Source organism: Anguilla rostrata, chromosome 6, assembly GCF_018555375.3.
Source record: "Anguilla rostrata isolate EN2019 chromosome 6, ASM1855537v3, whole genome shotgun sequence".
NCBI lineage: Eukaryota > Metazoa > Chordata > Actinopteri > Anguilliformes > Anguillidae > Anguilla > Anguilla rostrata.
Genome location: NC_057938.1, coordinates 14,495,549 through 14,510,659, shown reverse-complemented (window position 1 = coordinate 14,510,659; position 15,111 = coordinate 14,495,549). Strand labels below are relative to the sequence as shown.

The window sequence follows — 15,111 nt, the reverse complement described above, 5'->3', positions numbered from 1 at the left end:
CTGTGGTCCTTAGCATACAGCAGCTTTAGCCAACGTCACCTGTGAAAGGCAGTGATCACAGTGAACCTAACAATTCTGGTCTTCAGCACGTTGTGCTCCTTTGATTTAGTAGATGGAACCAAATATTTGACATTTCGGGAGAAATATTATGATCAGTTCCTAACCAAGAACTTTCAGATTTCTCACGTGCCTTGAAGTACATAAATATACTGCCACATTGTCCACCTTGTGGTATAGCCCTACTCCTGAGTGACATGCTGAAGCGTGAGTATTCCCTTCCCCTTTCCCTCAGAGCACAATGTAACAATGCATCAATAATTTAACTCTGTTTTACATTTTTATTGGCTGTTGTTCTCTTTCCCTCGTTGCTAAGAAATTGATGAACTGGGGCCGTCAACAGGGGCTGCTCCAAGGGTGGCTGAGACAACGGCGGCAGGCGACTCTTCGGGAAGCTCTGAGGTGATGTCAGAAGCGGAGGGGGAAGACAGCGAGGACAAGAGTGTAGACATTGAAAGGCCGTCCTCAGTGCTGTGGGAGAGGGTCATCCGCCAGACCATACTCATTGACCTCAGCGACAATGAGAGCCTCCACTTCAACGACCTGCAGGGCACCTTCAACATTTGCCTGTCACAGGATTCCGCGCCAGAAGCAAGCTTTCATTTAAGTGGTGAGGATGAACCTAAACTCACACATTAAACAGAGCTACCCGACTAATGGTTTAGATTATAAATATCAAAGTTTAATAAACTTAGCACCCATTTTTATAATAGCCTCCTCCAGTAATTTTGTATTATTATCATTAAAACAGTTAGGGGCATGCCTTCATGCATATGATTTTGAATTTATTAATGTGACAGCTTAATATGTGACCCATTCTTGAGCTCAGTTTTAAAGGGTTCCTTCTCTAATAAAGTAATTATTCAGCTACCGCTCTTCAGTGCTCTTTACCATGACAATTTGCTGCTGTTTCTTGTCAAGCTGCGTCATGTGGACAGTAAGAACCCCCTCTGCTGGTTAATGGGTGAATTTACAATTTTATGAAAATGAATAGGCACTACACAATTACCTGGTTAGCTTCCCTGTTATATTATTATTATACCTGCTGGCTCACATTACCCTGCATGTCTTAGGATATAGGTACAAATGTACTATATGTGACAACGTGTTTTTACAACCAGTTTGCTTAATAGGAAATGAGTGACAGTTATTGTATGTGCCTAGTACTGTAGATCTTACAAATTCAGCATACATTTATAATAACATGTTCCAATAGTTTGTATTATTTTAATCAGGTATGTGTTTTTGGTTCATGTTTGATCATTGGTTAGTGGGACCATTTTTTATTGGTTAACCATTAGGCTAATACCTTATTATATTATTAAATTTGGTCTTGTGTTATCCTTCTTAATGCTGGAAGTTAATTTTACTTTTTCAAATAAAATATCTTAAGTAAGTCTGCATTATGCAACTTAGATCCTGCATTACTCTTCACCTACACAACTTGCTGTGGTTTGCTGTCAAATAAACTGTTTTTGCAGAAAATATGGACGAGTCCGATTCACGTGAAGACACCCAAGATAAGGTCACTTTTTCTGAGAGCAGTCTCCTCGACAACAGCTGCTGCAGCCAGGCAGGCGGGGCCCAGGAAGGCTTGGTCCAAGGGGGTGGGGCTCAGAGCAGTGAGATGAGGGTGTCTGTGCAGAGGCCCAACACAATGGAGGCGTCACTAGCGTATGAGTATGAGGAAGCAGGAGACACCAGCGAGGAAGAGCAGGAGGACCTCCCATATGACGGCGATCTCAGCCTGGATCTCGGCAACACCACTGGTGAACAAGACCTCGGCACTATCGACCAGAGTGAAAGAGAGGCTAAACTGGAGGACGAGCTTCCTGCACAGTCTCCAACAGTAGATTCTGGTTCAATTAACCAGGTCATCGTGGACAATACCTCTCCTTCACTGGTTCTGGAAGAGGCAGGCAAGATGTATGGCCCATCTGCTAGAGGGATCCACACTACTGACTGCAGGATGGGGGTCGCAGAGGGAGGCGAGGGTCTTCCAGAGGTTCACGGCTACACCAGGCCCACAGAGGCTGTTGGGCGGAGCCAACCTAATGATGCTGCGGCTCATTCAAACATCAAAGAGCTCCTGCTGCAGCATTTCTCTCGGGATGAGCTGCTCAACTCCAGCTTGTACATTGAGGCCGAGACTATGCCCGAGGTGTCCTTTGCCGACAGCGTGGATGAGACCACACTGAGCAAGGCCCTTCTCTCGCTGAAATTAGGCAGGGACACCAGCATCACCCCAGGAGACAACAGTGGGCAGAGCCAAGAGGGCAAGATGACAGCCTCTGAGGAGGAGGGCAAGCAGAAAGCCAAAGAGTCTCAGGAAAATGAGGACACCCCTTCTACAGGAAGTGACATAGCGGTAAGTCCTGTTGAGGAACCTATGGAGCATGGCAGGCCTGGGAGCCCTGACCCAGATAACGATGGGGTCCAAATACAGAACTCTTTCTTAGGGAGGGCTCGGTCTTACAATGAGCTCAAATATGGACAAGGCCAAGTTCACTACCCCCTTCCGGATTTTTCCAAGGTGGCCCCCAAAGTTAAAATCCCCAAAGCCGGTGCCGCAAAACCAGTCTGTCACCAGCCAGGCATCCTCAGGGCCCAGTCCTCCCCAGGAATGCTGGGTAAATCCCCAGCCTCTTGCAAGGCTACCGTGGACCTCATTAACAAAGTCCTGGAGGACTCCATTCAGCCATCTGAAACGCCATACGTCTTCAGTGACCAGCCAAAGCATCATGAAGATGCACCAAAGTCAACCGAGCTTGTACAGCATTTACAGGTGAACTGATTTCAAAGTACTTGTGTATCCAATATTAGCATGATTCCAGACATTTTAATTAAATTTGACATAATATACAGCAAGCTTGAAAGAAACATACTGTGTTTTATCCAAATCAGTTTTTTGAACCTCAAATCTGTTTGATGTGCATGGTACTGTATCAAGAGATCTGAAACATGTATTCTCTTTCAGGCTGAATATGATAGATTATTAACCAAATATGCAGAGGCAGAAAACTTGATTGATCAGATGAGACTTGGCACTAAAGTAAGTCTGAACACATTTTTCTTTTTTCTCTGCCCTTGCTTTTTGAATGGGTATATTTATATTTTACTGGGTCATAGTCTGTTAAGCCGCGTTTCCACCAAAACTACCCGGAACTTTCAGTCCCAGGAACTACTTTACCAGGAACTAAAAGGTTCCTTCAGCCAATGGTTGTCTGCGTTTCCACCGGGGTCTAAAGTACCGCGAAGATTAGGCAAATTAACCCACTGACGTTGTCGTCGGTCCATCTGTCATATGATTTCTTCTGTAACCCCATACTACCACCGAAGTAGCCTACATTATTTTCTAATAACCGGGACAGCCCGGAGGGGTTTATTCCACTTATATACAACGGGTTACCAACAATGACTATATATGGTTACTTTTGTATTTATTGATTTTCATATCCTCTCAAACACATTCATTAACAGCAGAAAACATGCACACGTTGTAAACAATTTGCTGTTGTTTTTTACTTTCTCGTCGTCAATTCCATATAGGCTAATCGCAAAATGACAAGAATAGAACGAAAACTCGGACTTGCGTGAAAATGTAAATTAGTAGTGGTACAGCCACCGTTTGCTTTCCTTCGAAGTTACTGCTAGCCGAGCAGCGAAGTGTGCCCTCCAGATGCGAACCATTCACCATAAATGAGTCCATAGTCTTCCTGGTCTTTTCGTGGAATTGAAAAATGGCAGTAAAATTGAGTAAAATTACGGCAGTCTGAAAAAGCTAAAGGGAAGATTACTAGAATTAACCTGTTATTTTACCCGGATAAAAAGTGCGGAAGGTGATTTCCAGTTTGCTTGTACTGTATCACCAATGTTAATTATGCAGAACTACCGCATACCTCACATAACTGTATCAAACGTTTTGAGTCAATTACAACGGGCTAACAAAGAAAATCCGGAAGAAAATATTCAGCAACCGAATTAATCCGTTTGAATGTTTTGGTAGCCTACGTAATATGCTGTCCCAGCACGAATGCTTAGCATTTTATAAAACGAATACTAAAGCAAGAAAAGAACAGAAGAGCACACGTTATAATTCCAAGACGTTGACAGGCCATAACCAAAAGTAGGCTACTGCGCCGCATAACATACAAGTTTGATTTGAAGTTATTATGAAAATAAATTGGTTTGCCGCTGCATATTTTCAAACATGGCGGGTAATGGCGGAAAATAAATACAACACAAATGCTACGAGTACTCGACCAATCAGAAATGTTCAGCGCTGCAAGCTCCACCCAAAAGGTTCCTGTACTTTCGGAAAGTACTACCCCCCGAGCAGGAACGTTTTGGGGGGTAAAACAAAGCCCCCAGAACTAAATTTAGACCCTAGTTCCTGCGGTGGAAACGCACTGAGTTCCTCAAAAGGTTCCTAGTTCCGGGGTATAGTTCCTGCGGTGGAAACGCGGCTTTATACATAATGGTCCTGGTCATGACTGGGAGTTATCGGCTAAATCCCAGAAAGACATAAACAGCTTTTCCAGTTTGTATAAATTTCTGACAAAGATTTGGGTAAAGCTACCGGGGACCACTTTTAATGGGATGATAAAATAACATTTTTATTTTTTATTTATGAATCTATAAGATTGTATGACTTTTTCTATTGTGTTTAATGCACTACTAAGTCGTGTGGGAAAAAACAAAATGAACAATCAAACCAGCAGGCCATTTACCTGTTATTTATTACAATTCTAAGACTAGACACTTCAAAAGTTTGCTTGAAGAAACCTCCTGTTTTGTTTTGTATGCTTACAATGAATGTAACCATCACTGGTATGATTTTCAATAAGCAATTTTTTTGTGTAGGACTCTGTGACCGCACCTTCTTTTCTCCTTAGCAGGCACAGGGCCCAGTAGATACTGTGGCTTTTGAGGGCCTGGATTTGCTGGAGGTTCAGGTCCCTGAAACCAGCGTGCACCAGCTGGACCAGCCCGCGAAGCACCGTCACCCCACCTACAGAGGCAAGGGCTCCCCTCTGCACCAACTGCGTTTCAAAGTGTACAGTCACTCCTGCTCCTGCTTTGACTGAGCCGGAAGAAGTGCACTGTGAAAAACGGCACAGTAAATTTTACATTAGCTTCCTGAGAGAACAGAGGCTGCAAGTCATGCTTTTGTGTCAGAGAACTGAAAAAAATCCACAGACTGGTCCAGCTATTCTGTTTGACAAAGCCATATCATATTATATTATATGTTATTTTTTCTGTGTAGTAATATAATGCACGATTTTTGTGGGGTTTATGTAATCTGAGCTGTTTGGCTATCATAAATGCTAAACCAAGATATAAATTCCAGTTCATACCAAATTCTATAAAAATATACATTTATTATATATGCAAATGTATATCTATGACCTTGGCATAGGCATAATTATTTTCACCTGGCCTGTTCATAGGGCATCATGAAAACCTGGATGATCCACACCTGGACACCTGCCCTGCACAGACAGACCAATCACAGCCAAGCGAGGGAGAAAAAATGACCACTGAACTCATGGAAATTATAAACCAGTACATGGAAAAGGTAGCCTGGAAGTATAGTAAAGTAGTACCGGTTCAGAGGCAAAATAAATACTAATCCAGTGATTTTGTTTCTTCAGGTGGACGACTTTCAAAACTGTCTGAACCTCATGTCTATTGGAGTTAGTGAACAGCAGATGGTAATTTAATTTTTTTTCACATTTATTTATTGCAAATGTAATCTAATATTTACGTGTAAAACAGATGCGAGTGCTACATCCAGGCTACGCAATGTCTTTTAAAAAAATTAATTATTGGATATTTTTAATATTCTTTCTCATGGTGTCATAGGGTTGAGCAAGGCTTTGAATTTAGCCTTATGTTCCAGGTCTTTAAGAGTTTGATGGATGCTCAGGATCAGCTTGAAAGGAATTATATTGCCAAGAAAGAGGAACACCGAGCTCTCGAAATGCAAAATTACATGGGCTTAGCTACAAACACAGGGGAGTTTGATCCGGAGAGGTGAGATCGATTATTTGACTGCACTGGCTGTGCAGGGAAATATTTTTCACACAGACTGTTAATAATGCATGAAATAGCTTACAAAGTATTATAGTAGAATAACAGACCCTTGGAGTCTTCAAACCCAGGATTTCCATTGCATTATGTGCTCTGTAGGCATCAGGCAAAAATCAGGCTGAATGGCTTGTTCTCAGCCTTTAACTTTCTTCAAGAATATACAAGCACATCACAAGATAGCTAAGAGACATTGGTTCCCTAAACAAAAAAACTTGAGACCAAACTCTCACTGCAATTAAAGGAAAGAGGAAGCTTTTTGCTCTTCAGAGCTGCCTGGACAGCCTGATGTTTCGGCTTTGTGAATACAGGAAAGTAGAAGGGGAGATATTTAGGATCGGCATGCGCCTGGAAGACATCAGAGAGCTGATCGACAGAAACGTCCGCAGCCAGCTCTCACTCCCTGCGTCCTCCTCCGCCCCTGCACCCTCGCTGCCCCCGGACGCCATCTTCTCCGCCCCACCGTCAGAGTGTGAGGTAAAACCCCAAAAACCCACCTAAAACTCTTAACCCTCCAGGCTTCCAGTCACATGTGCTATGAATGGATATCTCAGCTAGCTATAACAACTAGCTTGAGTTTGAATACTCAAGAATCCATACATAACAGTACTTGGCCAAGTGTAAGCCAAATGCTTGCATGTTCATTTTACCTGCCATCACCATGGCCAATTATGCAAGTGGAGCAGAGAAGAGCCTAAAGCCTCCATGCAGTGTAACATTCATTCAGAGGTTATGGCGAAAGATTATTAGCCATTGAGTGAGCATGGTAAGGCTATCCCTTATTTGTGAATGTGCAGTGCATAAGACTCTGTATCATTGCTCCTGTTGCAGGTGATGTCTAATGCTGTGTGTGGTATCACCTCCCAGGAGCCATCTTCTTCCTCAGAGAATGTGGGGACAGAGAAAGGCACGGCGGGGTTGCCCCATGCACCTGCTCATGTTCCGCAGACCCATGATGATCCCGCAAATACACCAGAGTGCAGCGGACACGCCAGTACCAGTCTTCAGTACGTGCGCTATTGTGTAATTCAACAGGTTGGTGGGGCAAGCTCAGTTCCTGGAGGGTTGGTATATTCTTAATTAATCGATTAAGCAGTCAATAAATAAAACAATCAATACATTTATGTGTTTTATGCACAGTAAAAGAACACATAATTAAAATACCTGAAAACCCAGCACCAACAAGGGCAAAGAGTGAAAGTAATTCCCTGACCCTATGATGACATTGGCAAAGAAAAAATAATACAAGAGTGACTATTTGAATGCATTTATCATAACATACCCTTGGGTCTAAAATAAAGGCAAGCCTGGGGTAACAGTAGCAAAGAAAAACTCACTACGGATTGATCAGCCTTATAATTTCTTAATTGTATAACTTTATTATTTATTATTATTAAAGTGCCAATCTTTATGAATACAAAACAGTAGTCAAAGATTCCACACGGCCCTGTCCTCAGTTAACTTACTGCAATGTTTTCACATGTTTCTATTGCGTCATCATAATGCAAGATTGGCAATATGTGGCTAATTAACAAACTGGACAAATTAAATCAGGTTAATTGGTGCAAACAAAAAAACAGGAACTCAGAAGTGTGATACCCCTGTGGTAAAGTATCTCTCACACTCATTTTGACTGGATACTATATCAGCTCACATCCGGTACGTCTGACCCATATGACAGCAGAGACCTGTTCAGGGGAGATGATATTGCTAGGGCGTCCGAATCTTTCACAAGAAGGAGTGAATTCACACTAGGTGTGAATTCACACTAGCACATCTTGGATAAGACTGAAAACCTCTGCGTTATCGCGTCAATAACACATCATGGACCGAGATGGGGTGAAGACAAGTGATCCATCTATTGAACAAAGGCCTTATCTGTGTAGGCCTGGCTTTTATTATACTGCAGATATTTTCCATTCATTGTGGCCAATTGAGGTCCTCTGGTAAAGAAAGAACAGGCGAGGTGGAGTGACAGTTCACAGTAACCGCTGCTCACAATGGAGAAAGGGTGTTGGCAGGCAGTGTAAGCAGAGAGCGGTAGCAGACACACGCCTAGCCTCTCGAGGGGGTCAGGTTACTGGTAGAGGGGTCGGTTTGCAGCCATGAGGGTATAGGGGGTGTATCCGAAGCCTCTCAGGTACCGTCCTTGTTCCCAAAGCCACTCGGACCCGTCCCTGGAGAGGCTTGGGTTTGGCATACGTGCGAAGGAAGAGGAAGAGGAAGCCGACCCGAGCGCGGGGAAAGCACGCAATGGAGCACATCTGCCTTTGCAGAGCATGACGCCCCCTAGCCCGCAGGAGACATCAGAAAGGTTAGCATTTTATTTTTTTTATTGCCACGTTTTGCGCCAATCATGCACGCTAGGCTCATCTGTACTGTTTGGTCTGCGCCCACTTGTATCACCTGTTGTGCTCTCTTTAATTGTCAGAATATGTTGTCTGGCGGTGCCAAGAGAACTTTTAAAAGTCTAAATAATACTTTAATAAGTCTTTTTTTACAATTTTATAATACTATATTATGCACGTTTATTACATACTAAGCTTGTTTATTATTATGCACTGAACTAAGTGTTTGAATGCTAGGAAAACCTTTCTTATCACACTTTGAAAGGGAAGTGCCGGGCAGGTTTCTTTTGTCAATGATGTTTGTTTATCGCTCATTATCCTGTTTGTTTATGTCTGTCCCAGGTCAGGACCTGTGTTGCCCTGGGGCTGTGTTGGGAGTGCAGCTCATTCCTCTGTCACACAGACACAGACCCTCTTGCCTCAAACACAGAGTGTGTCCCAGGTAGGCACAGAGCTTAAACAAGCATCAATTAGCATTTAGACACTGGGTTATTACTTTAATTATTAAAGTGCCAATTCTCAATTTTTTCATATTTAAAAATGCCATATGCCACCGGTCACCACAGATGTATATTTATTTTATTTCCCATATGGCCACTTGAGCTGGACTTACCACAGTTAACCAGATTCACTTTGAACATTTCGCTTTCTCAAATACAAATATGGCTGTTGTGATGTTTTCTGAGGTGCAGAGAACAGTGACACCGGAGACAGACAGTGGGTTTGGGAGCTCGGACCTTAGCCCTCCGGCTGCAGAACAACCGCCGTCCCAGTCAGAGACAGAGAGGTATGGTAGACATGTTCAGCACCAATAATCACGTGCCTGTCCTCCGCAACAAGGTCAGCTGCTTTATTTATGAAGAAGAAGCAGGAAGCAGGCCTAGCAGAGAAATGAGAAACCTGTGGGCAGTGTAGTATATGATATATAGTTTGAAACCTTTAAGAATCATTCACACTAACTGGCTTTGTTTGCACACAGGTCACGTTTATATTCTGAACAGTACTCCAGTCCCGTTAACACGAGTGGCTCAGACAGCGAAGCGTCCAGCTCTGCTATGCAGACGACCACTGTCCACAATGCGTTGTCATGGAAGCAGGGTGAAGGCCTGCAGCAGATGAACAGATTGGACCATGGAACATATGGCAGTGAAGGAGTTAACACCGGTCTGACTGGTGAGCGAACCTTTGCTTCACTGTGATGCTGAAGAGAAATGATGGTATTTAACTAATTAAATAGCTGATTAGTTCGCTCAAGGTTCACCTGGAAAGCATCAATAACTTGCATTGTTGTCCTCATTTTACATATTTGTGTTTACGTGCTATAATAGACATGTTAGTTAGAGATTTAAACCTAAGTTAAAAATTGAAATAGAAAATATCATTATTTGTGTGAAAATTAAACCCAGGAAATCGCTTTGGTTGATCTGTCAATGACACGCTGTTTGTGGACAGTGAGCTGATTTAGAAACACCCAGTGCATCCAAACAAAGGATTTTCCAGGGTTTCACTTTTTCTGGACAGTGTGGGAAATGATTTAATGTGACAAACTGTAAAAACAGTAAAACTCTGGGGTTGTGGGTCTCTTTCACAGCCCTGTCCCTGAAGTCACAGCATTGTGTCTTCATTGCATGACATAATGGTTCTGATTTTCGAATTCTCCAGGAGGTGGATCTCACACTTCTAGGCATCCTGGCCAGTGTGGCACAGATGGCCATCTGGTACCGCCCCCTCAAACGCTCAGCCTCTCCAACGATTGGCCACTTGGGTGCATGGCACCAGCTGAGGCTCACGGCCACATCTGCTCTTGCCACAAGTGAGAGTGCAGCACACAGCACACAGCACACACAGGACTGGACCACTGCAGTGTAGCAAGAAGCTCTGAGCAAGCACTGAAACAAAGCACAACACGCACCCTATATTAATACTGCCTCTGCTACAACTAATGCTACTTACAACTGCTATTACTACTTACCACTACTGCTGCTATTGCTGCTGCTACCCAAATTACTAATAATAATTATGGAGTAAATATATAATTATAATAATTTCCCACCTTGATTCTTTGGTTCTCAGCGAGGCTATCTCAGCCCTGCAGTCGGAGGTGGCCAGGCTGAAACAGGAACTTGAGGAAAGCCTATTTCAGCTGCCTCACATCACTAAGAGGATGGACTACCTGGCATCCAGGTACAAGCAGGAGAAGAGGCCCAAATCCAGGTCAAGGGCCAACATTAGAGCCTCCCCCAGCAGGTATTCAGCCCTCCCTGAATGCGCGGTCAATGCTAGCCAGTGAGCAGGCAGCGCGTTTTGCTGTTTGATGCAGATGATTCGTGTCATTGGGATGCATGCACTATGTGCCCTGTTTTAACGCTTGTTTTTATTTTAATTGCACCTCAGTGACTTGAGGCATTCAGGGTATAGACATAGGAAAGAGACTTTGATGAATACAGATTCAGACCTCCTCAAAGTAGAAGACTGGATTTCTTCTGATATGGAGCCAAGTAAGACTCGAATGTGGCTGACTTCGTTTTCAAATCTAAAATCATTTCGTCTGCAGTTTTTGTTGCGGTTTTCAGTGATTAATAGTGTAAAGCATGAGCAAAATAAAACAAAAACTCTGAGATCTGGTGTGAAAACAGTGTGTGTGCATCAAGGTGGAGCTTGAGAGCGTTTGTTGGGGTGTTCCCGAAAACACAATACATTCCTTAAGGCGTAAATATCTGTTATCATGTCGGAAATGCCAAAATGAATTCCGATATTACACCCTGTATTCCGTGTCTGGTGCAAGTTTGATATTTGTACAAAGACCGAATTTCATGTGGATTGTCTTTCCTGAAACAATCTGACATATGCTCCAAGGGTTTTTGATATGTATGGCGTGATGGGTTGCATTCAATGGGACAATACATATAGAAATGACCTAGTTTTGTATGTCCCCCTCCTATTTTTGCATGGGTCTTGCGCTGCGATAGACGGGGGTGACTCCTGCCAATCTGTGAGGCCAGAACATTCCAGAAATTCGCATCAAGTTGGCAAAGGAGGGGACGGCAGGCCACATCCCCGCTCCTACAGGCGAGGGAGGCCACGCAGTGCGAGACACGAGTCCGCAGGTTCGTCTGCTTTGCTCTGCCCCCTCCTTCCAGGACGTACAGTAAGAAGACAGGCATGCTTGCCACGCTGGGTTTATAGAGATGTTTTTAGTGAGCTTAACACAGTCAGGTACAAGTACAGTAATGGAACCTGGCCAGTCCATGTAGAGGTCTAGCCAGCTAGCCACAGGTATAGAAATCCCACAGCGGTGTAGTGACATGGTGAACATAACTGTAGCCTTTCTACTGGACTCTGGAAAAAAACAATGAGAAATACAATCCCCACTTCTGATAAAAAGAGCCTCCTCTTGGATTAAATAACTAATCTTGGAATTCATCTTGGATCTCCCTACCCCCACTCCTTAACACTCTTTCTTAGGTAGCCAATTTCTCCAGGATTGTTATAGCATGCTTTGTGGTTGTCATGGATTTTCATGTTCTGTATATTACCAGTTATCTTGGCAACAGGGAATGTGGAAACCATCCACTCAGAGGGGAGCCCTCATCCAAATTTGATGAAACCCCCACAGAAGCCATTGCTGCAAGTCAACTACGGTTCCTCCTACAGTTTGCCTGCAGGGTGAATGGTCGTTTTACTGCTGATGTAGAGTCACTAAATGCCTTTGAGTCACATGACTGAACCCACGCTCGTTAACCCTCAGGTTTAAGGCCCTGGAGCCACAGCCTGCGGGCCAGCAGAGGGGACGCTCTACCCAGTCAGACTCGGCCCTCCTGCCCAGCAACATCTACTTCCAGAGGCCGCGGGGCAGAGCTCCGGCCTCCTCACGGAGCAGCAGCCCCTGCACGTACAGAGGGAGCGAGGTGAGAGCTCCAGCTCCGGCAGGCATCAGTCCACTGAGATACTCCAGCTGTACTTCACTCATGTCTGTTGGCTGTTAAAGGGAAAAAGCCCCACACTCAACAGATATGCCATTTGCTTTGATACTTGTCAAAATGGACACATATGGACGGGCATTGCTTTGTTACAAGTGTCCCTCTCTTGTCCAGGACGAAGACATCAGCAGGACGTTGGACCGCGCCATCGAGGCCGCGCGGAGCATGAAGCGCAGGACGGACAGGATGGCCCAGAGCCTTTCGGCTGACCTGGCCAAGGCGGAGCTGCAGAGGAAGCTGAGCGGCCTCTGTCCACGGCGGCGGCGTGAAAACTCAGACTCGTGACTCGCGACAGGGCAACGAGTCTTCGGCGACCTGCAGAATGCGTGGAACTATCGTGAGGCATCAGCGACTTGCTATTAGAGCCAGCTATGGCGCCTGGTTGTGGAGTCGTGATTCATTCAAGTGAGTCAGTGATTCATTCAAAATGACAACGCATGGTAGCTCTGGCCATTATGGGATTCAAGCAGTCCCACTTAGCTGTCGCTGATACTAACATATTAATTGAAGCGTCCAGAGGCAACCTCTACAGTGAATAAGTTTTACATGGACTGCATTTGATATACATTAAAAAGAAATTCTTAAGGGCTTTATATATCTGACATTTACCTTTAAATAAATGTGTGATATTTTCGTCTGTCATATTTAATAATTTATACATTATCTGACTCTAATATATTTTTCATAAATATACATATGCTTGTTTGTCTCTTTCTTTCAGTGTGCTGACTGAGTATTTAACTGCAGAGATTCTAAAGTCCGTTATACTGACACAATGCAGTGAGGCAGAGACTGCAGCAGCAAAACCTACCACAGGGTGGTGCCCCAACTCTATTTGGTTAATGCTAAATGCCAAGAATGTAAATTTGAAATACCAATATGTCCCCATTATAATACAGAAAAAAATAAAATATCCATGAACCAAAAGCTACCTTACTAGCAGTACAACTGCAACTATTACTATATTGGTTTTTTGAAAGAATTCTGTAAATTTTATTTACAAAATACCCCCAAAAGTTTATACCGCATTATAAAAAACACCCATTATATACATTTACAGTATATAATATATTAAAAAATGGATACAGTCAAATCCAAATTAATAGAAAGTGGGTCATATTTCACGTATTACATTACAAGTGCCTTATCATTTCCACTGAGAATGAGCAGAGCCCATTGTCCTCACGGGTGAGTCTGCACACCTGACACCCATGTCCTGCTGGCCCGGGACATCACAGACAAAACCCTGTGTTATTAAGTTTCTATTGAGCTGTTCTTGTTTGCTTCCTCAACACCACTAAAGCCCTTTGGTGCCTCCCCCTACAGTTTTTTTTTTGTGGTAGAATATTATATTTCTTTGGGTATTCTGTGCATAGATATTTGCAATTTAAAAAATACCCAGGCTTCCTGATGGTTACCGCCTCTCTGGTAGTCCCCTGCTCTTTACAATGTGCAGTCCCTAAAAGACACAAATCTCTTCCTTATCCTCAAGGCTCCAGGATTATCTGTCTGCTTACTTGATCTTGGATTCCTGTAAAAAGCTCAAAAAAATATTTTAAAGACACAAACACGTGTCTCATGCCTTATTTGACAATTCTGATAAACTCGCTTGGACACGTAAACAAAATAACATTCTAATATGAAAAAGATGGAATTAGTATTGTTTTTAGAGGGAAAATTGCCCACATTTCAAAGCAAAAGTATTTAGTGTAAGATGGTTTTAAGGTGTTCACTCAATTCAAGGCAAGACTAAATCATACATTATAAATCCATGCATTGAACACACATATTGAGCCATTATTAATATCTTTCCATCGATGTGGCCCTCAAAGGGCCACTAGTTTGGTGTGCTTCACCGGGCCAAATTAACATTTCCCTGGGGTTGCATCAGATGCCCATACCCAGGATGGGCTACGCAGATTTTATTTTTACATATGATCAACATGTACCGCAGATCGTCACTGACCACCCCAGAGTTCAAGGTCTTTTTAACACCCTGAGTCACAGGAAATGGAGGACAGTTTTACTGTTATGTTAGCCTCCATTTGCCAGCCATTGTCATCCATTTTCCTCAGTAGGACATCATGTAACCTGATGTGCGACACGCCCAGGGCTGTGCGTGGGGCAGCTCTCTCACCCATGACTGGAACGCATGAGGAAGCAGCCAGCAGGAGTCTGTGTGTCGTTAGCACACCTCACAATCCCAGGCCTTTCCCAGGCTGGCTGCCACCTGAACATCCCACCCACTCTCCACGCTCCTTCTCCAGTTATCCACCGACCAATCAAATGTCTTATTTTGGGGAAAGGATTTATTGCTGCTATTTACAGTAAGTCAGCCATCACAGACAAATGAGTCATACATGCTTGCCAGGTGTGCTCTTTTAAAAATCATATCACCATACTCATGAATATTTTGTTTTGATCCTCTACAGGGAGAATAGAAGCAACCATAGGGCATATAAGTAATTTCAAGAAATTTACTGACTTTGCATGTCTCTGTAAAAAAAACCTGCTCTGGGATGTTTTTTTGTGGAAGATGTCTTTGTTCCTGAGTAATGTAACAGCACACATAGGCTACTTATAGTTTTGTACTCATTTCTTTATGCCTCAGCTAACCTGACACTTGAACCAACTTG

At 43.5% G+C, this 15,111-nt stretch overlaps 1 protein-coding gene across 1 annotated transcript; it reads left to right on the top strand.

Moving 5' to 3' along the window:
* The first annotated feature begins 313 nt into the window (after nt 1-313).
* Nucleotides 314-13,345, top strand: LOC135257943 (microtubule organization protein AKNA-like). Its single transcript, XM_064341163.1, has 20 exons — nt 314-667; nt 1,539-2,842; nt 3,035-3,109; nt 4,953-5,118; nt 5,508-5,635; nt 5,712-5,771; nt 5,960-6,093; nt 6,459-6,624; nt 7,015-7,154; nt 8,309-8,461; nt 8,838-8,937; nt 9,188-9,282; nt 9,475-9,668; nt 10,158-10,308; nt 10,569-10,742; nt 10,890-10,993; nt 11,465-11,602; nt 12,035-12,161; nt 12,244-12,403; nt 12,590-13,345. The coding sequence occupies exons 1-20, from the start codon at nt 463-465 to the stop codon at nt 12,758-12,760; spliced, it is 3,945 nt and encodes a 1,314-aa protein (XP_064197233.1). The 5' UTR covers nt 314-462; the 3' UTR covers nt 12,761-13,345.
* Nucleotides 13,346-15,111: the final 1,766 nt, after the last annotated feature.

Excerpts from the sequence above, each read along its gene's own strand:
- LOC135257943 (XM_064341163.1), top strand. The coding sequence starts at position 463 with ATGTCAGAAGCGGAGGGGGAAGACAGCGAGGACAAGAGTGTAGACATT. Across the intron at positions 3,110-4,952 it reads AGATGAGACTTGGCACTAAA|CAGGCACAGGGCCCAGTAGA; the intron begins GTAAGTCTGAAC and ends TTTTCTCCTTAG. Across the intron at positions 11,603-12,034 it reads TGCGAGACACGAGTCCGCAG|TTATCTTGGCAACAGGGAAT; the intron begins GTTCGTCTGCTT and ends GTATATTACCAG.